We start from the raw sequence: 26,207 nt of genomic DNA, 5'->3' as shown, positions 1-26,207 counted from the left end.
TAAATGTTGCTGGTATCATATTGTTTGGTTTTCTTGCTATTCTTGTTTTACTATCATTACTGCAAATAAATATTTATTTTGAGACACCAGATGTCTTCTAGACTTTCAGGTAAAAATTTGTCTTTGGGATATACTTGAAGGAGTGGAGGACAAAGACTGAAATTATATTTGAATCTTCAAACATTCTTTTAGTGATAGTTTGAAATAAAGTTTCTCCAAAAAAGACAACATGCCAGACTCATGCCTATACTGTTAGAGTGAACACGCATGGGACTGTACTCTGTCACTGAAGCCAACTGAATAAAATAATCTCTGTACATGTGGTTACTCTCTTTTACCCTCCAAAAGAGAGCAGCTACCTCCACACTGCCCTCCAGGAATGGTCCCAGGCCTGTGCTAACCCCCAACCTGTATTTGGGAATTGCAGTGAGAAAAGCTGGGTGGCAAGGACCAAATCCCTGCCAGAAACCATTGTAAGGATTTAACAGTAGAAATGATTGTGGTTTTGTGCCCATGTAATAGTCCCTTGAAGTGTTCAATTCAGTAATATAGAAATAGCTATATAGAGGTTGCCCCTACCATCTCTGAATATGAAAGCAGCCTGCTTTTCCAAATCTCCCATTATCTGCATCTTCTCCTAAACCAGCCTGCACTTCTGGATTCATGCTGTAGGATGAATATTGTGGTAGGACAGAGATGGCTTACTTTTGAAACACATGGGATTATAAACTATACTCCTGCACTTTTTGAATATTTACAGAATTGCCAGAGAGAATATGATCCTGTCCAAGCAGTAATTTAACATCCACTACTTTTTCCGAGAAGGCAAGTGAAAGTTTAGATGTGTGTAAGCAGCTGATATTCCCATGCTTTTCAGAAGTAAAATAGTACATAGGCCAGATCATGACTGCTCGATATATCAGTCAAGGAGTAGAACATGCAGAGAGGAGAAACATGTGTTGAGCGCATGAGGCTGCTAAGTGAACATCTCTTGGACAAGAGGTGCTCTTTGCTGAAGCATTTGAGAATGTAAGTGAATCAAAACCCGCAAACTGAATTGGGGATGGGGGGAAAGAGCTTGCCTTCAGCCAGAAGCAGTGATATATCTTTTTGTCTTTTCACATTAATTAAAAATTTCACACATTTCTAACAACAATAATAAAAATGGAGTTGTGGTATGAGCATTAATAACTCATCACCATCCAGAAACAAATCCTAGCATATGAAACACAAATACTGAACCCATGACACCTACACTTATAAACCTGAAAAATTAGACTATTTCTCCTTCTGCTTTTTAATTACTTGGAGAGAACATGCAATATTTTGTATTTTATAAATTATATAAATAGCATAAATTATAAAAATGTAACTATTTAATGAAGTTACATTTTTTAAATTGAATACATTTTGCTGATGATCTTTACAAATATATTCCCATAAAGTTCATGATTCCTTCAATTAAAAAATAACAAGCATACACTCCTTGCTGGCAGACATGATTTTTCTCTGAAGGAAGTCTGAAAGGCTCATCCGCAAAACAACACTGCAAACACTACCAGAGCATGACAGAAGGCTTTGTACTGTAGGTTAGGAAAAGTTTTTATGAAACTTAAAAGAATTTACCTTGACAAGAAGTCTGTGAAAGAGAGACGTATTGGATATCCATGTCGTATGATTTTGACCATGTCTAGGACACCAATGTACTGCAGTTGAGCAGACACATAAAAATTGTCAAAAGTATCTGGCAGCTTGGAGTTATTAGGCTTTATACAATGAACAGAATGTGGCGTGCAGTTCTGCAGCTTCCCAATAATATCTGTGAGTGATTTCTGTGGGGAAAAAAAATCAGTTATCAATCATTATTGTGCATGCAGCAAAGGCAATTGCTCAACATGTATGCTCTGCCTAACTTTTTTACATTTCCTCAAAAGGTTTTACTTGGTCATGCAAGTGGCTTTCTCAAGCATATGATTTTTCTTTCTTCCATTGCAATCTGTAGAGACTTATCCTACCTTTAAAATGTTTTTGTTTTCTTTTTCTTTTTTTTTGTAAATTTCTGTCCAGAAGATGTTCACTAACCCTGAGCTGTATTGCCACAGTGGTTGGGCCCCCGCGTTCCAGTCTCTGAAGAAATGAGGATGTTCCTTTCTTTTTCAACAGCTGTGGGGGAGAAAAGCACACACACAATACCTTTATCTCCAGATGGGCAGTAAACTTTCATGTTCATTGTTACACAATTTACTAACAAAGGCAAACATTTATACAAATACTATGTCATAGACAATGATATGAATTTCAGAAAGAATTGGGAAAGTGGATAAATATCCTCAAGTATCTGCAGAGCCATAACTGGCAAGAAAGTTTTAATTTCAAAAGCAGCTGTATACCATTGGAAAGATAAAATACCTTTTCCAAATAACCGGGCAAAGCAATATGATCTGGAAGTCTATTGCAGAAGCAAGACTTGTGCAGTTAGTATCCCATACAGTCTGCCTATAAGTAGCATAATTCTGTAACTCTCTGAAAAGGTTCCTTATATCTTTTTGACAAATACTTAAGTGAGTAAACGTAAGCACAGATCATTAAAAAAATCTTGAAGGCAAAACAATGTTATTAATATTAAAAAAACCCTTCTCTTTTCTTGCTGCACAAGTGAATGCAATTAACCTTTTTTTCTTTTCTTTTTTTAACCCATTTTCACCCATTATAGACATAAATTATCAATAACTTCATATCTCAATAGAACCAATGTTATCCTATACATCAGAGTTGGGAGTGGGGAAAAAAGGTATTTTTTGCTGTTCTGCTTCCTATCTCTGAGACTAAAATGGCAATGATCATCCTAAAAGTGGTCCCAGAAATTAGAGTTTTTTTGTTATACTTTCTATAGGAAGGCTGGCAAAATTATTGCATTCCAGGATTTGGCCCAGCTCTTAGATTCAAACCTCTGTATCAATGACAGCCTTTTCATCTCTGACTTTTTTTCATTGCCTTTCTTCAGGCCAGTTACCCTGTAAAACTCCCTTTCTATCAAATCAGCATGTTCTGGTCTACTCGGGTCTTTTTCCAGTTGCATCAAAAAAGTGTACATTTCCTCAGCTTGGCCCACTCAAGCCAAACTCCATTAAAAATATTGCAGTGCAAGCAATTCTTTACTCACTATGCTAAACTTTGGAGCTCCTTCTTATTTCAAATCTCACTTACTAGGGTGCAATAAGATTTTAAAGGCAAATTAATCCCCAACCTCAAAACAGAAAAGTAAAAGAGATCTGCTTGCTCCAGGTCTTCTCATAAAAAGAACCGCTAGCATGCCAATAACACTTCTCAGCTAAAATTTACAAAACAATTGAGGAATATAACTAAAATAGAGTTTTCTTCACTTGACAGATAATGCATTCACCCCTTCCTCCCAACAGATTAAGTCACTAGTTCAAGACCATTTCCTGAGTTAGTGGAAGAGCCAGGAACAATGCTTGGGATGCTAAAGTTCCTGCCTGCTGTCCTGTGTTACATACTTCTTCCCATGGGAAGGAAGTGTTTGGTTCAGAACAAGGGAGACAAAAGAAAGGAAACAAGGCAAAGACAAAAAATAAATTTAATTCAAACTCTCCAAACTTGGACATCTTCAACTATGGGCTACATCACCAAAGCTGTACTTCTCTATTACCCTCTAATATATAGCTTTACGTTGGAAAATCTTGTACCTCTAATCTACAGAAAAAAATACATATATGTAACTTTGTAATGTCTGTTAGGAAGCTAAAACCTCCTTCTAAAAAATTTCTCTTTACCAGCAGAATATTTTAAAGCTTTAACCAGACGACATACCGAAAGCTTTGCAATAGATGAGTTCTTCAACTAACAGACAACGAAGGAAAGTGTTCATAAAGAGAAACAATGTAAAGTCAACAGAAAGAAAAGCCTTCTGTTAGTGATGTGCATTCATGTGACTAGACTTCTGCTGTATGAACTCTGAAACCCACTGACTCTTCCAAAGGAAGCAAGGGGAAGGCAACGGGGCCAAAGTATGCACTAGGAAAAGATTACAGAAAAACAAGGTAGCAAGAGCTGGTGTGAGCAAAAGAGAGTTGTGAGTATCAATGAAGATACGTTTATTTTATTTGAAAATGGGACACAGTCTTCGTAAGTCACAGAGACTTGAGCTGGCATTCCCAAATTCCTATGACTCTTTATGTGCTCCAAAATTCTGGCCAGCTATTAGATCTGTTCATGTCTATTTTAGGATGGATACACTGTTCTCTTGGACCCTACTACAAGCAGAGTGGTGAGTTCGAAGAGGTAGACCATCCTTACCTGCGGCAGCATGCTCAAAATTAAGGGAAGAGTTATTTATAGAAAGGTAAACAGGTAGATAGAGGCCATACACAGAGAAATCTATAATCACATAACCTAGCAAGTAGCTAGGACTGTAGATGACAAGCTGAAAGGGGAGGGGAATCACAACAAACTCCTATCTGACCTCTGAAAGTGTCTACTTCTCTTCCTTGGATATGGTGGAGTCTAGATGACTACCCATACAAAGCAACATGAATACCTTCCATTTTGCGTTTCTCACTGCTTACAGTATGATGTATGTTATAACTCAAATTTCAGATACAAAAGGAATGCCCCCCCCCTTTTTTTCTCTTTATTGCCTTTACCCTTACGATAAACTCCAATAGAAATGCAGTGTCATTTTAATTCTAAGCTGATAAGAAAATGACCCCTACATTGCATTTCCAATTACAACAACAAGAACAAAACAACAAAACCAACATTATTCCAGCCCATCACAGTGGATTTTCAAGGCTATACTGGAAAAGAAAAGAAATTATTTGGGACAGCACAGTTATAGATGTGGGCTTGATCCACAAAATAATTTAAGCACTTACCAACTTCCAGCTCCTGCATCAGGTGCCTATTCCAAAATAACACGTGTCTGGTTTTTGCCACTGGAACAACTTAGATACCTAAAGTTCTGCTTCCATCCTGCAGGGCAGCACAGTACCTTGCTCAGATTAGGCCAACTTAGTATCTACAAACTAAGGGGTGTTCTGTCTCACCTGCGCAGCTCTTCTCAAAGCCTACCTTTGAGAAGCCAAGCCATCCTTGTCTCTGTGGGCAGATGAAGGATGAAGTTCTTCCCACCTTCCATCTAATACCTAAAAGTTTAGAGCATTCTCACTGAATCTGGAATTTCTGACTTATTTTATCATGCCTCCCAAAGGAATTTGAATATGTCTTCTGTCTCTCAAGAGAGTAACTCCAGGTTAAAAGCTATTCTCGACTGGTCAAAAACCTCATAGTTTCAGAGATCCCAGCTGTGTGGTGTTTCCCCCTGGCTTGGTTAGGCTTCTAATTTAGACATACTTTTCATACTTCCTTCCATGTATGGGACTAGGATCTTTTTCACAGCCTTAGGAAGCTTCCTCTAGGAAGCTGTTACTATAGTGGCAAGGCACCTAAAGGCACCTTGTGATGTCTCAGCTGTTTGCTAAATATAGCCTTAAACCAACACCATTCACTTCAACTTAAGTTTTTCCACTGGGATTACTGACAAGAACAGTAGACAGGAATGATGCTACTATCAGAAGGGGAGCTATAAGGAAACTCCCATTGCTATTCTATGGATGTACTTGCACAAAGCCTTCCACAATGACACATGAGAGCTGCCTCCTTAATCCCATGACAGAATTAATTTTATGCAGCTGTAAGCCAAAAATAGAGTCATAAGATTCAAAAAGCCTGGTGAGGCAGCTGATGTATTGTGAGAACTGCTTGCTTCTTTCCTAGAAGAAGGAGGAATTCCAAAGCTCTGTCAAGAATGGACTCAGCAAATCATGTTATTTCTCATCAAAAGAGAGATGTTCCACATGACATGAACAATTAATTTTCTGATAGCCTCCCAAGTTTCCCCTCTCCTCCTTATCTTTTTTTTTTAAACTTTTTTGGCTGACTTAGCTAGCAGAAAAAGAGACAAGTTCAGAAATGGGGAGAGTTTGATTTGATTTCAAATTGACTGGGAAAATTTACATGCAAGTGACGATTTAAAATAACAAAGTTTTCCAAAAGGTACAGGGTTGATCTTCATACAAAAACACACAAACTATCTTTTGCAAACCAGAGGTCTTCTTGGGTTAACACAATAAAGACATTCAGGTTTTATTTTTGCATTTCCTATGTCTTAATTAACTATTCGCCATAAAGTCAGCCAAGGAGACAAAACAAAGAAGTGTTCCTACACAGCCAAAAATCAGTAATACTGCATCTACTGCTAAGCCCTGGAACCACAAAATCATGGAATGATTCAGGCTTGAAGGCACCTCATCATCTAGCCCAACCTCCTGCTCAGAGAATCCAAGAAAGAGGTTCTTGAACTAGCATTATTAGTGTTAGTAAATTATAACCTGTTAGTTCTCACTGTTCCTTTAGTGTTGATATTAAGTACTAGATTGTTTTAATAGTTTAATGACTACAGAGAATGAAGCAGATAACAAGGAGCTTTCAGAAATTACAAAGTAGCTGAGAAAAATCTTCAAGGAGCAAAGAGCAGAAAGAGTCCTAAATTCTTACCTTGCTGAGCTCAATATATTTCTTTGCTTCTCCACTTGCACAGGCTACTGATGTTTTTCTATTCAGCAAAGCTGCTTTACACCCTTTGATTTTAAGGGAATGATATGGAGGAACAAGTGATCCAGTTTGTGTCAGCTTGGACTGGAACAATTGATTGATGACTACATTTTCACTGGCTGGGAAAAAAAGAAGAAATTAATGCATGAAGATAAAATACAGGTTAGAAAATTATATATATTGTATTTGGAAGTAAAAAGACATACTGTAGGAGACAGAATTAAATAAGTAAAATTAAAACAAGAGGACAAGCCAATAAATTATTATATTATGTTAGTTATCAAAGAGCATTCAATATCTAAGGATGTCAGCCATCAGTAACACAATTTTAAAACATATTCAGGTCCTGTGCTGAACAAAACAGGGCAGGAAACAAAACTTTCAGACTGTGATCTGTCTAAATTTAATTACTTATGTGATAATCACCTCCGAATTTTGTTCCATTACAGGCTCCCAATTTATCCATCTATTAAAGCAATATGAGAGATGCATTCTGCACAACATTTACCTAACACACAGTATTTAGAAATGATCAAGGCACTTGGCAGAAATAAATTATAGACACTTACCGCACCAAAGAAAAAGAATTATATAAAACTCAATATGGGAAGGGACGGGAAAAAAAAAGGCAAGGTGAAGGACAGAACTGTAGCAAGCTGGGTTCACATTTCTCTACATCAAGACCACACTTACAAACATTTACAGAAAAAAGACAATGCCATACATATGTTTGATGCAGTGGTGATAATTATTACAAAACAAATACACTTCCAAGATGTGTTTTTAAAAACAAAAATCTGAATTTTAAGACAGATAGGATACTTTATACTGATTTCAGTCAAGTTATCCTTTATGAGATTATGGCCATGGGCTTTTTAAGATGAACATGGGAATTATATGCTGTTTGTACTGCCACAGCACCAATAAGTATCAAAAACCTATTGTGTGATACATCCTTAACCATTCTTAATTTTTTTTTTTTTTTTTCTTAAGAACTAACAAACTGGCATTATGATCACACCCATCATGTGAATAAAACAAAGAAAAAAAACCAAAAAGATGAATGGGATAAGCATAATAAATAATGCCACTAATTTTAGCATAGCAGGTAGAAATCCTTAGTTTGCTCTTTATTAGTTGTCTAAAGATATATGTACTAGATGCTTAAAAGCAATAGACACGTTTCCCTTTTTCTGTGGAGATTACTGTTCCTTACTTAACAGGAATAATAAAATTATGAGGAACATAGTAAAGCAGATAATTGAAACAAGTCCAGCACAATCAGCGGACAGAGTAAGCCTCCATATTTTAAAAATATGGATAAATGTAATAAGTAGCATTAGGAAAGGCATTAAAATTACGTCCTTTAAATTAAAACAGATAAAACCTATGCCAATAATCTCTCCTGATTTGTTTGTCAGACAGGTATGTTCCACATTCTCACACACACATGTAAATGACTTTAATGTTGTTAGAATATTTAAAAGTTTTGATTAAGGAATGAAATTAATGAAATTCAAAGGAAGCACAATTTACAAAACTGACCCTAAAGGAAATATATCACTGACAATCAATAGGTTTTAAGCCTAAGTCACTTACTTAAAAAAGAAGGAACATAGCCCTTAAATGACTTACATGCTTGTAAATATTCTGCCTTCAGAATTTTTCCATTATTTATAATTGTTACTATTTTGACTTCTTAACTATATATACACTCACTCTCAGCATATCAAACATTTCATATCCAATACAATCCTCCATTCTTCCCTTTTAACAGTTGCATAGCTGATTACACAAAATAGCAGTGAAAGTGCAAAAGGAGACTATGTGAGAGAATGGAAGAATGCGCTCTCTTGTACAACATACTGGAAGTTGCCATACCCTCTTCTACTCTTTGGCAGATTATCACGTAAATTCCAAGTAGTGAGAACTGGAATGTCTCTAAAACTATAATCAACAGGATTATATTCAAGATCAGTTCTTCCATTTCTTTCTTCATCCTTAATGTACACTGTTTGCCTTTAAAATGCATCAATAATTTTATAGGGAGTTTAGCTAATTTCACAGTAAATTGCTAAAAACCAATACATTGTAACAGCAGGCCTGATTTGGAAGACAAATATGACCTCCAAAAGACCTCTGTTTCTGTGGAAAGAAATATAATATATTAAGTAAAAGACTCTGCAGAGATTGGAAAAAAGACGAATATCATTTCAGGATACACTGACATTTCCCTGAGGAAAATGTTTTGGTTTTCTTCACAGAAAGGGTAAATGATAGAGGTTTTTAATAATCTAATTATGAATCATTAATTAAAAAATCGGGATGCATTACTGTTAGGCATAATTATATAATATGCACGTGGAAAGGTATTTAATTTTGTATTTCAATGGACATTTGTATCTATTCACTGGAAAACATAAGAACGCCCACAAGTTCCTGCTTTTAGAAAGGTACTGAAGCAGTGAAGCACATCCCACTGCAGTCTCTATGATTCTGGGAGCCTTATTTCCTTCCCCTATTTTCTGGGGTTTATTTTTGTTTTAATTAATAGTCAATGATTTCTTTAAGTCATACTTATCTATCACACTGTATCTTCTTGTTCTTTACATCACATCACATGATGAAGATGCTTTATGTTCATAAATTCTAAAATCTTCCTAAATTAGAGCAAATTTCAAACAATGTGTACATACTTCAAAAAGATGAGGGTGATTTTTTTTTACTGGAAATAAAATATATATAAATTTCTCTTAAAACGAAAATGAAAATTAGTCAAATCATAATGTCTTGATTTCTAACAACAACAGCAACCACAAAACATGTACTTACTTTTCATCACAAATACGAGATTTTGTGACAGGGAATCTTTATTTTTTTCTATCGCACCAGCAATTTCGTAAGTAACCTATAACAAAATATTATGACATCATTAGTAATGACCAATACATCTTTTAAAAATTTTACAGCAGTAGAAATGAAGCTATGTTTTTTTTCCACTCAACGTTTGAAGGCTGGCACCAGGTAGTGTTGTTTGTTCCTTTCTTAGTGCAACAATACTAACCAAAAGAACTGATTGTTGAACATTGTGCGTCTCTGCAAGTATACAGAAATTTCATCAGACTGATTCTAAAACATTTCCACAATGCAAGACTTTGAAACAGAAGTGTAGTGTTGAGCAGAAGACAGTGACCTAAGCATCACTTTCCCTGTAGGATGAGTGAGTCGCTCCCAGATCACAGGTCTTGTCAACGGGAAACCGTCACTGACCATGACAAAACACTCATGGAGCAATCTGAGTCCCAGCTCACACTCAAGACAAGTTCCAGCCATTTATATGTCCTTTGGAAGCAAGTTCAGTCTATAGGTTAGGTACAAATCCCATTTACCTTTCTAAAAACTATGCACATAAAGATTTTGGATCACCTTAGTTGCCTGATGTTGTAATTTCAAGAACAGACAGTTGGAGTGGTGCTCCGTCTGTCATCTGACTGCAGATAAACTCTAACACATGTGGTGGGCACTCTGAGAAGTGAGCAAAACGCAAGGCTCTAGCCAGAGTTCCTGAGGGTACATCCAACATGAGGAAATATGACCAAGTGGCTGTTTTAACATTGAGCCCATCCCAGGAGACACTGTACAGAAAAGCAGCACTAAGACAAAAAAGCAGTCACTGAGCCTGGGTGGGGGGAGGGGGGCTGTGTTTATATTTTTTATGGGGATGGAAGACAAACAACTACTTAATATACAGGCTTTAGATATAAACAGCTCTGGCTTACATGTTAGCAGAACCCAAAGGGAATTTTTAAGTTAAAAAGGATGAAAATTATAGATTATAGCACCTCCAGGATTAGTCAGACACTTAATGGGAACTTCTTAGAATACAGTTTGGTTTTATTTACCTTGGGACCATATTTCTATCTAAAGCCTTTTTTAAGTTTTTTATTGGATCTATATCCTAAGCCCCTTAGATATTTGGGGGAATTTTGTCCCTGTATATTTAATAAAGCTGTAAATACATAATTAAGATTAGCAATACTAATCAGTGCATTAATTTTGTTTTCCATTGGGTCATTTGACAATTATGTAATGCTATCTTACTCACGAAAGAGATTACATGACTTGGATGTGTATAATCTGTTATAGTTAGTAATTGTCAAATGATGTAATTAGTATGGCATCTGACATAGAAAAGGTATAACAATAGAATTACGTTCTTTTCCATGACAGATGCAATGTTATATAATTCTCTAATTGCATCTCCTAAGAACATACAACATAGTTAGCAAACTATTAGAATAATTTAAGTATACTATTAAATGCTTTTAGTGTACTTAAAGTAAATGTTCTACCATACTGGTCCATAAAAGATAATTAACAGAACTTATTCGACAAATCCATAATGCCAGTTCCTAATTGAGTGTCTTAGGCTTTGACTAAATTAGAAGAAGAGAGTTAGTATTGGTGGGAAGAGTAGGTAAGTATAGCAGTGGGAGATACTATATTATAATTAAGTGCCTAGATTGAAACAGGGAGTACTGGTGCTGGTTATAATACATCACCAACTTCTAGAACTATATTCATAAGACATCTCTCACATCACATTAAATACATAAAAGTTAGCAGGATTCCTTTTTATGAAGAAATTGCTAACTGTCTAACAGTTTTCCCATAGACTTGGTAAATTAATTCACTGCCTAAAGACATGAAAACTGACTCAATGAAATGGCACTCAAGGGTTCCATATTCATTGTCAGTCCCACAAAAGAGAAAAAGAAAGAAGTCCTCTTCAAGCTGCCAATTTTGTTAATTTAATCCTGACCTCATCAGCGATGCCAACTCACATAGCAGTTTGCCTAAAGCACATACATTTCCCCCAGTTTTCTTCCACTGGGTTTCTAAAGTAAACCTGGCCAAAACTCTGCACTGATTGGCACTCAAGCACAGTGGATAGTTATTCTGAGGAGACAAAAACCAAACAAATATTATATGATTCAGTCAGGAAATGTACACTTGCTTAGATCATGGTTCCAGTGTTATAAAACATACTCCTTATTCTCACTTCTATTTATTGCAGCTGTTTGCTCTGTCTTCTTTTACATGATAAACTCTTTGGGGTAGACAGTCTGTAAACCTACGTGTCTGTGTTAACCAAAGGAAAAAAGATCTTTAGATACTATCATCTGAACTAGTTGAACTATTTTTATTAAAAAAGACAATACTGTGCAGTTCCACACTGCATTTTATTTCATTAAAACAGACTAAAGCAAGAAAGGGATTGGCTTTGCTTTCCTTCTTGATTTAAGTTCAGAATGGAAGAGAGATGAACCTAAGCACAGTGGTAGTGGAGCAGGTCAAATATTCATCTAGCCCTGGATATTTCAGGAAAAATATTGAGGAATACTTGCACTCTGCCTCCCACGAGTTTCCCTCTCAGCTTCCAGGGCTCTGCCCATGAGGGAGCTCTTGACGCAGGCTGTATCTCATCTTTAGGTTTAATATCTCTTGACTGACATTTCCTCCTTCAGTCTCTGTTTCTAGAAGTCATTAACATTTTCGGCATCTATAACACTCTGTGGGAAGGAGCTTCACTAGTTACTAGCTATGTGAAAAAAATACTTGATTTTATTTGTTTTGAATCTGTTTTCTGGTCATTTAGGTTGGCATAGCTGGTATTAATATCATGAGAACTAGCAGATACAAATAAGAGGTAAAAAAACAACACCCAGAAAACAGGAGGCTCACACAGCAAATGTGCACAGAGCTACTTTGGGAATTGCACGTTTCTCTTATCTTCTTACATACTCCTGCCTGTTCGCTTCATTAATTGTCCTCATCCCACTCCATTGTACATCTTCTCTTCTGAACTGAAGTATCCCCCCACATAACATCTGACTTTGGTATGGAACTTTATCAAAGTTTATTGGATTTCCCAAAATACTTTATCAACAGGGCCACTTTTACACATAGTTTTCATCAATTCCGTCAAATACTCTTCTTTGTAAATAGTTTTCATATCTTGTGATAGGCCAAAAGCACTCATGGTTAATGGCAGATCCAGCAGGAACCCTAAAACAAGCTACGAAAATGCCACCTGGAATGTTAAGGTTGATTTGAAGCAATAATTAAATGTGAGTGATATCATTTAAATGTTTGAATGTAACATTTTTTTTAGGATCACTGGGCTTCTCATCCTCCCAAAACAAATCTTCTTAAGCAATGAGTGAAGTAAATGATTTTATATAGTCTGTAAAGTCTTATTCTAACACTGTGATAGAATTAGTAGCATATTGAAACCAGCAGATATTTAGAAACAAAATAGGAGGGTGGGGGGAAGTGTTCTATTATTTCCTCCTGTAAGTGAAAGTCCAAAATCAAGTCTACTTAAAGAAAGAAAGAGAGAGAGAAAGGGATAAAAAACACAACTCTCTTGTCTGCGTGAAGAAGAGAATCTTTGTCCAGTAACCTTTATAGGCCTCGGTATAGCTTAGACTAGACTGATTTGATTGTTATGTCTGGGGATTCAGCCTGGGGAAAAAATAGAGAAAATGAAAGCATCCGTATTGATTAATCCATCTCCTTTTGTCTTTTGATTTAGAGGTTCAGTTTCAGAGTCTGCCTGGGATATATAAGGCATTTCAGAGAAGACTGCCTTGGTAAAGGTGAGCTGACAGCTGAGAGGTATTTTTGAAATGCACATAGCTGAGAAATGGAACAGACATTGATCAGCACTTAAAGGACATTATGTGCACTGGTTTATAGAGAAAAGAAGTTGGTCTTTAGGTCTGATCGGTTTATTACAGTACTGTAAGTCAAAACAGTGGCAAGGCAAACACCGACAAGGGGCTTATCTGATTTGTAAATTCAAGTATAAATTTAAACCGCAGAAAGCTTAGATTATGACAACCTATTATTCAGATTACATGAACAATGGGGCAAATAGCTCATTATCTCAAACACCCGTATGTTAAATACCACTATTAGGTAAAGCTGTATCTCTGGGCATTGTGCTAAGACAATATGTTTCTGATTTACTTATTGATATGTTAATTATTCCATGAAATTAAAAAAAAGAACTTTGAGTCCTCAAGAAAGTTTGTTGATGGAATGTTATTCTTCAAAAATCATGACTACCAGTACGGCTAACAGTTCAGAGATATAATTCATGTGAAGCCCTTCATTACATGAAAGCCTACAATGTAAATGTTAATGTTATCAATAAAAATACCTAGAAATTAAGTATTACACATTCTTAGCACAGTTTCAGCTGATGGTCAGATGCACTGATCAACTGCACCCATGAAACACTTCGCTTCCTGAAGGCAAGCTTGCAGTGTGCAGCGTGGAACTGGCGTGCCTCTCCTCTCACGGTGCTGCCAGGCAGACAGTCTCCGTGAGAAGCAGCTGAGAATACCCACATTCATGTTAGGCATCAGAAACAAAGCAATGCCCCAGATGAGCAGAATTTTTCCAGAAGAGATCAGACTGCCAGTGTTCAGGGAAATGTGTTAAACAACCTTCAGATAAAGCCTTCTGCTAGGATTTTTTTTTTAGTCATACAAAACCTAAATCATTCTTTTCTACCTTCTGCCTGAACAGAACAGATAAGCTTTTTGTCTTATAGCACTCAGACACCAAGATATTAAATAGCTCTTAGAAGAGACTTAGAATGTATCAAGGCACTGTAGGATTCTGTTCAGCTGCAAAATTAAAACTGGGCAATAAAGTGAAATACTTGATATGATAAAGTACTAATGTTCACACTGGCCTTTGCTAAGCATGTGTTCATATAGTTAACAACTGAATCATATTGCTCATGCAGAAAAAGGCAGATTTAGTGTTGTGCAGGCATAATACTAAAATTCAAGAGAAATGAAGAAAAAGTTGTTTTCTTTCTTCCACAGCATCATTCTGTCACATTTGTGTAATAGAGTATTCTCTCTCAGCTTCCACTGAAAAACCTCACCCCTGTGTTGACTTGTTCTACGTGCAGAAGCTTACTTGTGCATATTGTTTTCCTCTTTTATTCCACTCTCTTCATTCCAAAACAGTGAAGGAAATAAGAAAAAATCAAAGGTCTCTCAGAATGATATCATACATACAGATTTTCTTAAAATATTGCTTCCACCAGAAAATCAAGTATGGATTCCAAATTCTTTGCTTTTTTTTTTCCCTTACACATTACTCTGAGCCTCTTCTCATGTGCCTTCTTCATCTCACTTCGACCTCATGCTTTCTTTTTTTCACCTCTGACCTGTTATCTCTTCTCTTTTTCTCTCAGTACTTTTTCTGGAATGGTGTAAGGCTCATTAGGCTTGGATCAATAATATGGCATGTGTAGTCCTAGGAAAAGCTACTGAGCATAAAACATAAGGGAATGGGTGGTACCTGACAATGCATGACTACAATAAATCAAAAAGACTTGATTTTTCTTGAAAAGAAAAGATAATTTTCCTATGAGTGCCCTGACACAAAATGTTAAGGTATGAACATGTTAGAGGTCTTTAAAACTGCATGGACACATCTGTATCAGCTGTAATTCTCTCATAATATAAAGCTAGAGATATCAGTTTTGTTCACAAAAGGTTATCTGTCAATCTCAATTAAATATACAAACGTAGGTCTCTTCAGTGAGGCAGTATTTTTAATAAATAGCTGCATTTTCCAGTATAACTGCACTTAAGAGTCGCTAAAATAGCTACTGTAAGTGTCTGAGTAAAGATATGAACCCAATTCTTTCTGGACTTCGAGCTACATACATAAACTACTGATGAAAAGGAGCCCAAATTACAAGGGTCCATATGAGATTCATACCAGGGCCAACATAGAATATTAGCTTTTTTCTGCTCTAGATGACTCGGAGTAGCAGCTGTTTCACATTGGCTGTGAACTACATTGCAGTTACAACTTTTGTTACCTAGAGAAATCAGGATGTCTGCCTTCACCTTCTAACACAGAGCCCACATTCAGCATGACTTCCTCCACAAACACCAGCCTAGACGCACCTCCCGAATAGAAATGATTAAGCCTAGAAGTGAAAAATTTCGTGTTCAATTACCTGTCACATTTTACTGGTAATTCTTTTTCTACCCTCTGGGTCTGATTCATCTTTCAGTTATATTCATGTAAATAATGAGAAACTTTACCAAGTTAAAGGAGTTACAATCAGTGAAAAATTATGGTAAGTGAGAATAAAATCAAGCCCCCTTGTTTTAAATTTGGGGATCTCTGAAGGTAATGACGCAGAGAAAGATTGCTTTATACTTCACTTACTTTAGACTCATTTAATTGATCTCACACTATAAAAATGGCTCTCAAAACCTGCCAAACTATGCTGTTACTTTATATATGAAATTCTCATTTTTGAGAGCCAATAAAACCTGATATATTTAAAAGCCTGATCCTTTAACAATTTTCATAAAGCATAAATCACAAATGACTTCTATAAAAAGCTACTAAATGTAGTAATAGCACAATCTAAAGAACAGCATCAGCAGTTTTAAAATCCTAGTTTTTCATATTCAACTTGTCAATTTATGAAGACATACTAGTCTCAGAATAAACTAGATTTGTATCATTATTTAGTACAGTAATGCTATCATCAGATTTTATGTAAATACATATCATAAATCACTGGAAATTTCAATTTATGATAGTTAGATAACAGTCCATGAGATATCAAAAATGCAAGTGTCTCTAAGGATTTTGCTCAATCACTATTAAGGTAAGGAGAGTTAAACACTTGCACGGAACTTTTCTGCTTTGGCAGGACTGAGCATTTTACTGTCGTAAGGATGCAAAGAACAACCTGACTGTCTGGAATAGTTCCTTGGCCAATGTAAATCAAAGGATCTCCATTGACTTCAAAAGAATGTGTGAATTTACATTACTTGGAAAGCTGTCTATTTGTTCATACTTTTAGATTAAATGTCATTACTATTATTAGGAAAAGGTCAAACCAAGTGTCTATGTTATAAAAAAAAAATTCTAAACCATGCAAGGCTAAAACACACGTCAATGAAAAGTGTACTCTTTACCACTCACAGTTGAACTTTCAGAACTAGGCACCTGAAACTTTGATCTTAACAAACCTTCCTACTGAGTGCTTCTTCAGAGAATAAGACATTTTTTTTCATTTTGAAGAAATGTGCTTATTATTCTGGTTGTGATTTTAATACAGCTGCCTTGCTGCTGCTTCTATGTCAGGTTTTTTGGTCTGTGGAACCTTTTAGAACTGTTGTGATAAATTTGAATAATCACAACAGAACTCCACAAAAAATATTTACCTAACAAGTATAGAACATATTTATAAATGAAATTAGACATCTGGAGTCCATGGTCAGCTCTTAACTCTATCACTTTAAGTGCTAGTAAGTTTCGCAAAATCTTTGTTGTGCTGTTATCTAGCCACTGCATGCCTGCATTCCTACTGAAAAGTCCTAATAAATAGTGGAGGTATTCAAACCACTTAACTTTGGCAAATAATTTCAGTCTAAGTAGAAGGCCTTATGATGAAAGAAGAGCCTCCAGGGAGTTATTCAGAGTATTTAGGTTAGTAATTTAAACACTGCCCAAATAGTCTTAATCCTTTCCATAATGACCACATTTCTATCATTGGGAAGGAACAAATTTGCCTGCGTCAGAACACTACTCAACACTTCCATCAACTTAATTTCCAAATGAGGAGCCACAAAATAGACCTTTCCCCATTTATATTGCTGTGAAGAACCCTAATCTGGTTAAAGAAGCCTAAGCGTGCACATTCCAACCTCTCATCTGTTCTGGAGAGCTTGGGGCATATAATGTTTCCTTGAGATATGACAGAGCCAGCAAGTCTTTTTTTGGTGACTTGGAGACAAGTCTTGAACACACCTTATAAGAGTACTCACTACCAATAGTTGACTGACTGGGTGTTCAACAGCAAAAATCTGTTCCTCCTAAAATATTCATCACGGCAGAAAGTGTGTCATCCAGTACCTTTAGCAGCATGGATTAGAGTTATTTTTCTGGTGTTCTTACCCTAGCAAGCACATAGAACTCCCTTGTGAATCTAAACTGAGTTTTTTAGCAGCATACCAGATAAACCCCCTGAAACCCTGAAAAAGCCAGGTTCTGCCTGACAGCAGGCTTTACTGAGATCTCAGGTTTAAAGTGACCTACTGCATAAAGTCATCAACTAATAACACTTACAGTTATATTTATAAACAACACAGTGCATATGATCACGATGTGGTGATTCCAAAGCACAGTAGCTAAACAGTTTCTAAATGTGCTATGCACAAAGCTTTTATGGGACTCCCATCAGCGGATGGGTAGCCCATGGGATCATCTGCATAAGACTTAGAAAGTGTGAAAGGACACAGAACAAGTTGTTCAGATGTAAAGACTGATTCCTGCAGCCTTCAGTCTATGTTCTCACCTGATTTCAGTGGATATTTTGGAAAAGTGATAACTAAGAGGCCTCATTATATTGTGCCCATACAATCTACATTCATTAAGCTCATTTCAAATGCCATGCGTTGAACAGAGAAAAGTGGCAGCATGTCAGATTAATCACAGAGGGGCCAATCTGTCAGATTACCTAAAAAAAAAAATATTATCCCTTTAAACACATAGCTATTTTGCTTGCTTTGGGTTGTGGGTGGTTGTGGAGACACTGTGAAAATGAGGGACTATTGGAAAGAAAAGGGTAACAGGCCTATTTAACAAAATTAATTAAGCTTTTCCTGTGAACATTGCAGGAGGGGAAATGTAAAACATTCACCCCGTTTTAAAGCCATATTTAGAGACACTTAGCATGTTCTGGGAATTTGAAGAAAAATAAGGAAAAAAAATATATTTTGATTATGACTACTAACAAAAAAACGTGTTTGTTTGGTTTTTTTCCAGATGTATGCTGGTATCCAAGGTATCTACATATATGGCACAGGATCTACAGGGAACCTATACTATTAGAACAACATCTGAAAGCAAAGTGACAGCCAACTAAAATGGTATTCAACTTTTGTGCTGAGGTATCTGAATCTCCCCCTTCTTCATAAAGTGCTTACAATGAAGATACAATTTAGGAGACAGAATTAGGTAGCCTGAATTCTGCACAATATGATACAAACTACAGATTTATACACTAGATACTGCATTGAGATTCTAAGCTGTCCTCTGAAAATTCATCACTAGAAAATGAATTGTTATTTAAAGCCAGGAGTTGGAGAAGCCATGCAGAATTTTGTTTGTTTACTCTTTTTCATTAACTGTGTGTAACCAATCATTAAAACAACTTACCCTCCCAGCATAATGCATAACAGTGAAGGTGGAGCTCTGATCCTTTGGGGCAAGGTTACCATTTCCATCTTTTGTGGAGGAATATACTGTATTTGTATCTGATGTATCCAGGTAAGATTGAATACGTTTAGAAAGACTCTGTTCCACTGACCAAATAGATTGGCTTTCTTCATCCAGCATTGACAAAAAGCCTGACGGTTTCTGAAATGAAAAATAGATTTTTCTCGTTTTGTACAGGAGCAATAGAATTTCAGTTGTTCCTTGTAGAGTAACACAGCTTGTAATTTAGTAAACAGAAACATATATCGCCTCAAAGAAAAGGAAAAAATGGTTAAAATATTCTGGCAAGTCTCCAAGGCTATGCACATCAGATAATTCTGCAAGAAATATAGGGAATAATATTTCATTTGCCAAAAATGGTAAATATTGATGATCTTTTAAGAAACTGATTGGGCTACTTCCTTCTTAGAAGTTATACTCCAGAAATTAGCTTCAGGCACAAATGAAACTGTCATGCTTACAACAGAGACTCGCCAGTCCTACAGCTGCATTAAGGACATGGCATGATACACAGATGCTACATGTGAATCAGTGCAGGCAAGGAGTTTCTGTTACATCTTCTTCAACCCTGGCCTGTTAGAAAGCTCTGTTAGCCCTCGAGCTATGAGGGCAGTTGTGACAGTCCTCTCTATGGTCTCTTTGGACCCATAACGTTCTCTACAGATTCATAAATCAGAAAATGCAGGCAAAAGCTTGTATTAGTCTAACATGCAGAGACTGTGTATAAATATACATGGTGTAAAATGGATCTGAAAACTACCTGAAAGAAAAAATCCAAGGCTGCAGTATGGTTACCAGGAGAATACACCGTTTCCATGGCAACTCCCTCTTGTACACATTCTGCTTGCTCTTGTAGGAAAAGCACTTCATTGATGTACTGGTGTATCTTCTCATTGGTCATGTTGACACACAGCTATTGTAAAACGAAGGAAAAATGAGTATTAGAAGTTTACTGGATAATTCATCGGTGTAGGTTTTACTGCACGTCTAATATTGAATTTTATGAAATGTCAATCCACAATATGTTATCTCTCAGCAGACCATGGATTAGCAAGACCCTAGGGAAATTTACATTTTAACAGCTATTAGTATTGCATTGGAAATAAACAGTTTTCTGCCTGCACAGTTCATTGTGAATTCCACATAAGAAGTATCAGATATCAGCATTATCAAATACAGTGCAAATTTACACTCATTCTATTGATTGAAGTGGGGTAACTCTATGTATAAATTGTTACACTTAATATTATTCTGCAGTTTATACTCAGGAAGACTACACAGATGCAATGTGCTTTTAGAAAAAATGACTACGTATTTGGTTAGGATCCTGACTCTCGAGTTAGTTCAAAGTTAAAGACATTCAAACTTTGCTTCCACATATAATGTCACTGAAGCCTAAAGCAGTTTCTAAAGAACTCGTGTTTTGCCCAAATATATGTTATAAAACACCTAGGGACATTTTACTAGATGCTTCTCTCCATTTTATTGATATTCTAAAGGAAGGTTGGCAAGAAAACAGTCTTCAATAGAGAAGTTCAAAGTTTGGAGAGATAAATAATATAAAAGCCTCACAAATAGTTTCTTTGATTGCTTAATAAGAGCTGTAGTGTCACTTTTGCAAAAGAAATAGTTTAATAGGAATCTGATTTTCAATTAAAAACAGGTGCGAGTTGTATCAGCTTATTTTGGGACTTTTTGTATTTTATTCAAAGCTCACAATCTGCAAAAAAAATAAATATTTAATGACTTTGTGGAATAAATGTTTTAAGTGTTTTATTTATATTAAAGTGGAAATTATAGTGGAAAATTCTAAAATCTCCTCCAATGCCATATTAACTATCACTAAGAAATTAAGAAAACAGAAACTCCTAAAAGGGTGGAAGAACCCTTTACATGAGGAGTGATGCAAGGAATGCTTGCATGCAGTGTCTTTTCAGACTGAACTAGTCACATATTTGTTTTGGCGATAAACTATATCTTCCATGAATAAAATGTGTAAAAGTAATTCCACCAGCAAGTCATATTGAAAAATATGAAATATTTAGATCAGTCCTAAAAGTACATGGCTTAACATTCAGATGAGGGAAAAGAACCCAAGTAATGTGTAATAGCTGCCTGAATTTTCCATTAACACCTCATGTTAGTATAGTCAACTTGCACTTGCTATACAATGAAATAGACTATTGTGAATAACAGTAAGAAGAAATAAAACATAAACCCCATTTTATAACCAAATGTCTGTTATTAACTGTCTTTACCATGATAGTGCAGAGAAAAGACAGCCTCGAATAAAACCACTATTTTTTAAAAGTGGGATTTCTAAAGATTCAGATTGTTATCTCATTTTATTAACAATGAAAGCATAAAATTGACTTACACTATCTACTTATTTGATGGGAAAATACAGCTTTTTTAACTTTGTGGCAGGCAAAATATGCTTCACTTTTCAAATTCTAATTCTAATTACAAAATCTTTTCAGAAGCTTCTTAACATTATTTTAGAAGGCCGACATAACATTACAAGCTCATACTTCACAGGATATGTAAAGCCTTAAAATGATGCATGCTGTGTATATCTTCATTTGCAAATGACTTATTTAGAGAACCATGTTGTTTAACTTTACACAGGTATATTTTACCATAAGAAAAGTTGAGAAAATCACTGTAAACTCAAGTGTATTTTTTATCATGTGCCAGTTTCCTAAAATATATAAAAACAATACATGTACTTCAGGACATGACTGTGCAGCAAAATTATTAAACTACACAGTTCAAGCCCAAGGATGTCCTGGGTTCAGCTGGGATACAGTTCATTTTTTTCCTAGTAGCTGGTATAGTGCTGTGTTTTGGATTTAGTATGAGAATAAACTGATGTTTGAGTTGTTGCTAAGTAGTGCTTACACTAAATCAAGGACTTTTCAGCTTCTTGTGCTCTACTGACTGAGAAGGCTGGAGATGTACAAGAAGCTGGGAGGGGGCACAGCCAGGACGACTGACCCAAAATGGCCAAAGGGCTATTCCATACCATATGATGTCATGCTCAGCTTATAAACTAGGGGAAAGCTGGCTGGGGGGCCGCTGTTCAGGGACTGGCCGGACATCAGAGGGCAGGTGGTGAGCAATTGCATCATGCATCACTTGCTCTGTGTATTCTTTTTTATGTAATAATAATAATAATAATAATAATAATAATAATAATAATAATAATTTTATTTTATTTTACTTAAATTATTAATCTGTTCTTATCTCAACCCACGAGTTTTCTCACTTTTACTCTTCAAATTCTCTCCCCCATCCCACCAGGGAGGGGCAAGGGAGTGAGTGGCTATGTGGTGCTTAGTTGCCGGCTGGGATTAAACCACAACAAAAGGAAAGACTGCCTTAGTCAAACCTTAAAAAGATCCGATAAATAACATTGATTTTAACTGCCAAAAGTAAAAAGCATAGTATTTTGTTAAAATAGTCATACATAACACGCTGGGCTGGTAAAGAAAAAAAAAAACATTTATAAATTCTACTGATCAGTATATTATGGCATACACTGGTGTCCTTTTTAGTAATATAAGCAATACCAGACTGGCTGACTTGCCATAATGACAGTAAGGTTCTGCAAACCAGACCAGAAAGCAAGCTCAAGCGCTTATACAAACTGCAAGCTGCTCCAAAGCTGCTCTCTCTAGCAGTGGCTGTGAGCAACAGCTCTGCAGAATGAGAACCAGGAGACCAGCCAGGGACTGCTGAAAAGCAAGCCATTCTGATCATATCTTTCTCCATTTCAGTGTTTTATACAACCTGCTGGGAAAAGGTAATAAAATGAATGTTTCAAATTAAAAGCTTGACACAGGTTGACATAATAATTAAAGCAGCTGAAATGTAGAAATCAGATGAAAATGAACTAAACTAGCTTTGCTAACCGAACTACTTTTGCTCCATGTCATATGAGGTATTATATAAAACAATGACATATTTTCTGACCAACGATACGAAAAGTTCAGAAAACGACATTTTTTAAACATGTATTTAATTGCACCCAGAAAAATTAGATGGAAATGTAGTAGTAATAAAAGAAAACACAATGAAATTTTTACCTAAAACAAATGTTGTGGGAATAACTTTAAACACTGTATATTCAGTTCACCTTGCAGCATTACTCAACACTACCTATGGTACTTTTTGTCATTAAACTTTGTTAGATGTTCACATGCCTCTTATTGGGTCCATTGTATGCCTCTTCTGTAAGAAATCCTCCTTTCTATCTGTCTTCCTTTCTAATTCTAACTCATTATCATGTCTCAGTGAAAACAAATATGCCATCTATTTGTCCAAGTCTTCATTAAAAAGTACTTCTAGAATATTATTAGAAGAAAAAAAAAATAATTTATTGATCAAGTATTTAAACAAACAACTTGAAGTATCATCCAAATTACAGAATTTGGAAAAAAATATAGTGGTGTTTGGTAAAAGCAGTAAGTATTCATCACATGAGACAGTGTTAGCTTGATCTCTCTTTTTTTACTACATTTGACCAGTTAGTACTGAAGACCAAATTTGTACTGTACTCCAAAGACAGAAAAGTACCTATGACTAATGAAATTTTCCTGCTCTTCACTTTATATAAATAGCTATTTGAAAAGGCATAGCCAAAAAAAAAAGGAATTTGTGAAAAGAAAACTTGGTGACTGTCAATCAGTGAGGGAACGATGGATGTAAACACCCTTTCAAAAGCTCATTTACATCCTTTGGTCATGCAGAAGGATTAGCACTCTCAAGGGATGCGTATTCAGAGCATGGAGTAAAGCTTACAGCTGTCATATCAACACATCTATCAAGCCGTATGTTATTGGCCAAGATGATGCAGCTACAATGCCAAGTTTAATTTGCAAGGATGTGCTCTAGCATTTCTCAGAAATGTAATTCTAACATAGTGGAAGGCAGAACCATCTTCAATTTACTGACGTTGGACTCAGAAAATATTTTTAAACCTAAGGTTGATAATCACTTATTTCTCAGAAGTATCTTGATCACTGTTCCCCCTTGTATCTGCTACCCAAACATTTCCATACCTTTTTTTTTTTGTGTAGACTACCAATCACAATATTTTTAATGAATGTATTACAAAACCAGGACCCATTAGATTTCTTTCTTTGCCTTTTAGGGGCAATAGGATCTAACATAGATTTCTTGTTTTCCATGCAGCTCCAACACAAATTCAAACATAGTCCTTCTGCCTCTCTGTCAGAAGAACTTTATTTCACTGGGAATTCATGTCACCTCTGAGGTCAGTTGCCATTAGCTGATCTGTGTCCCTCAAATGAAGTAAAACAGAACTCAGTGCTATATTAAAATTTTATTATGAGTAGCTGTCACCTGAAAAGTCTTCCACAAAGAAGGGTCTGAAAAGCCCCTCCAAAAGAGACACAATTCCAACACAAAGTGGAATAGCCTCCCATCTGATTTTGTACATATAAAAGTATTAAACAAACAAGCAAACAAACATGGTAACAACAGTCTTTCCTTGAAAGAATTTGGAATTAAAGATACTGAAATAGTTCCAAATTAGTTTTTCTCTCATACTGCTGGCCAGCAACTAAGTACTGTAGGATAAAAAAGGGTGCTGCTGTGGAAAAGTAAGATATCAATTAATAAATGTCCTTGTGCAGCATTTCACCAATCAATCACAAAGTGAATCTCATTTTTAGATAAACAATTTTATTTTTGGCCACAAGGTGTCTCCCGTAAAAGAATAAATTAAAAATAAACATTTTAATGTCAGGTACGTGATAAACCAACTTTAAAACTGAGTAACACTGGTTCTCCAGTTGCTGACTGGAACACTGGGCAGACTATAGTGTCCTGCACAAATGGAAAAAAATGTGTGCAGTCTGGAAAAAAGACCAAAGAGATGGAACAGGGGTACACCATAACGAAAGCCATGCAGAGTGTAAGATCCACAGGAACTGCGTCAAGTAACAAATTAAAATGCATGATCGCCAGGCCCCTGAGGGCAAGAATAGGCTTTTATAGCCCTGCTCAGCTTTCCCTCAGACCCCCACCCATACCCTGCCCAGGCGCCCAGTCCCAGGCAACACCATGGCAGTACCAGTTTCCAGCCCCATCTCCAGCTGCTCCTGACAGGACCCCAGCCCCGGCTCGCTGCTTGCCGTGTCAGGGCTGCTGATGGTCACTATTACCAGCCCTGTCTCTGTCCACCATGCTCAGGCCCTGTGGGTTGATGTCCATCAGTGAGGTCATGGCTGGCCTTGGGGTCCTCCTAGTGCCCGGCTCCCTGATGCCAAGGATGAGATGGCTCTCGCTGCTCCACAACAAGGATATTAAAACCTTCCTGTGCATGGAGGCTAGCAAAACTCTGACTTAAAACTAACACATCATTTTTCCTTGTTAAAGGCTCAATGAATATAGTAAAGCACTGTCCCTCATCCTGTGGGGAACAAGGAATGCCCCAGCACTGGGAACTGTGGTGGGAAGTTTTGCATTCCAGTCCCTACGTAGTATCAGATCTCAGTGTGCACCAGCAGCTGCCTATTCCACAGGTTAGTACAGGGGCAAGCAGGACCATTCGTCTATGCTCTGGACAGGCAAAACCAAATAAGGCTGATTTCTTTTGCATAAAAGAAAATATTGGAATGCTCCTTCAGACTGTCCAAGTGCAAAAACTTGAGTGCGTGACTTCCTGTCTACTATCACTCAGACTGCAATGACAGTAGAAAAGTTAAGTCATGTAACTTTTATCTGTTCATCCACCCACAAAATAGGCAACATAAGCTTACATTTGGATAGCTAGAAATGGTCTCATAGCTGAGGCAATGCAATTTAATAAAAAAATATTCTGTTATGGCTGTTTTGGCTAGGAAAGGTCATATGACAAAATTAAATGAAGTCTCAGTAGGGTTAACTAAAGAAATAACATACTGAGAAGTTAACACCTACCACACCCAATAACAAACATAGGTGAAAATTCCTGTGAACACATCTGGGTTGTACAAGCTCTTCTACTTCACCATAGTGACTCTGAAGTGAAGTCCTGAGCGGGGCAGGCAATGCTCTGTGCTCTTGGAGCCAGCTAGCTCCTATTGCAAGAGATGTGCTGCACAGAGCTGCCACGGGAGCCATCCCTCTCCCAGTGCTCTACTTCATCACACAGATAATGCCGCACATACTTTAATGGGTATAGAGTTGAATGGGAGTCAAGAGACACTTGACTGTTTCCATGA

At 36.5% G+C, this 26,207-nt stretch overlaps 1 protein-coding gene across 1 annotated transcript in view; it reads right to left on the bottom strand.

Moving 5' to 3' along the window:
* MYO16 (myosin XVI) overlaps positions 1–26,207 on the bottom strand; it is a gene marked incomplete at both ends in the record, with an annotated part of 315,156 nt that overhangs the window by 84,985 nt on the left and 203,964 nt on the right. Inside the window, 6 exon segments of the mRNA XM_082305019.1 lie at positions 1,627–1,832; positions 2,083–2,163; positions 6,577–6,752; positions 9,466–9,541; positions 18,916–19,116; positions 19,736–19,888. Of these exon segments, the coding sequence (XP_082161145.1) occupies positions 1,627–1,832; positions 2,083–2,163; positions 6,577–6,752; positions 9,466–9,541; positions 18,916–19,116; positions 19,736–19,888 (893 nt within the window).

This window comes from Platalea leucorodia (assembly GCF_965183815.1).
Source record: "Platalea leucorodia genome assembly, chromosome: 2".
NCBI classification, from domain to species: Eukaryota; Metazoa; Chordata; class Aves; order Pelecaniformes; family Threskiornithidae; genus Platalea; species Platalea leucorodia.
This window is presented reverse-complemented; position numbering and strand designations above follow the sequence as displayed.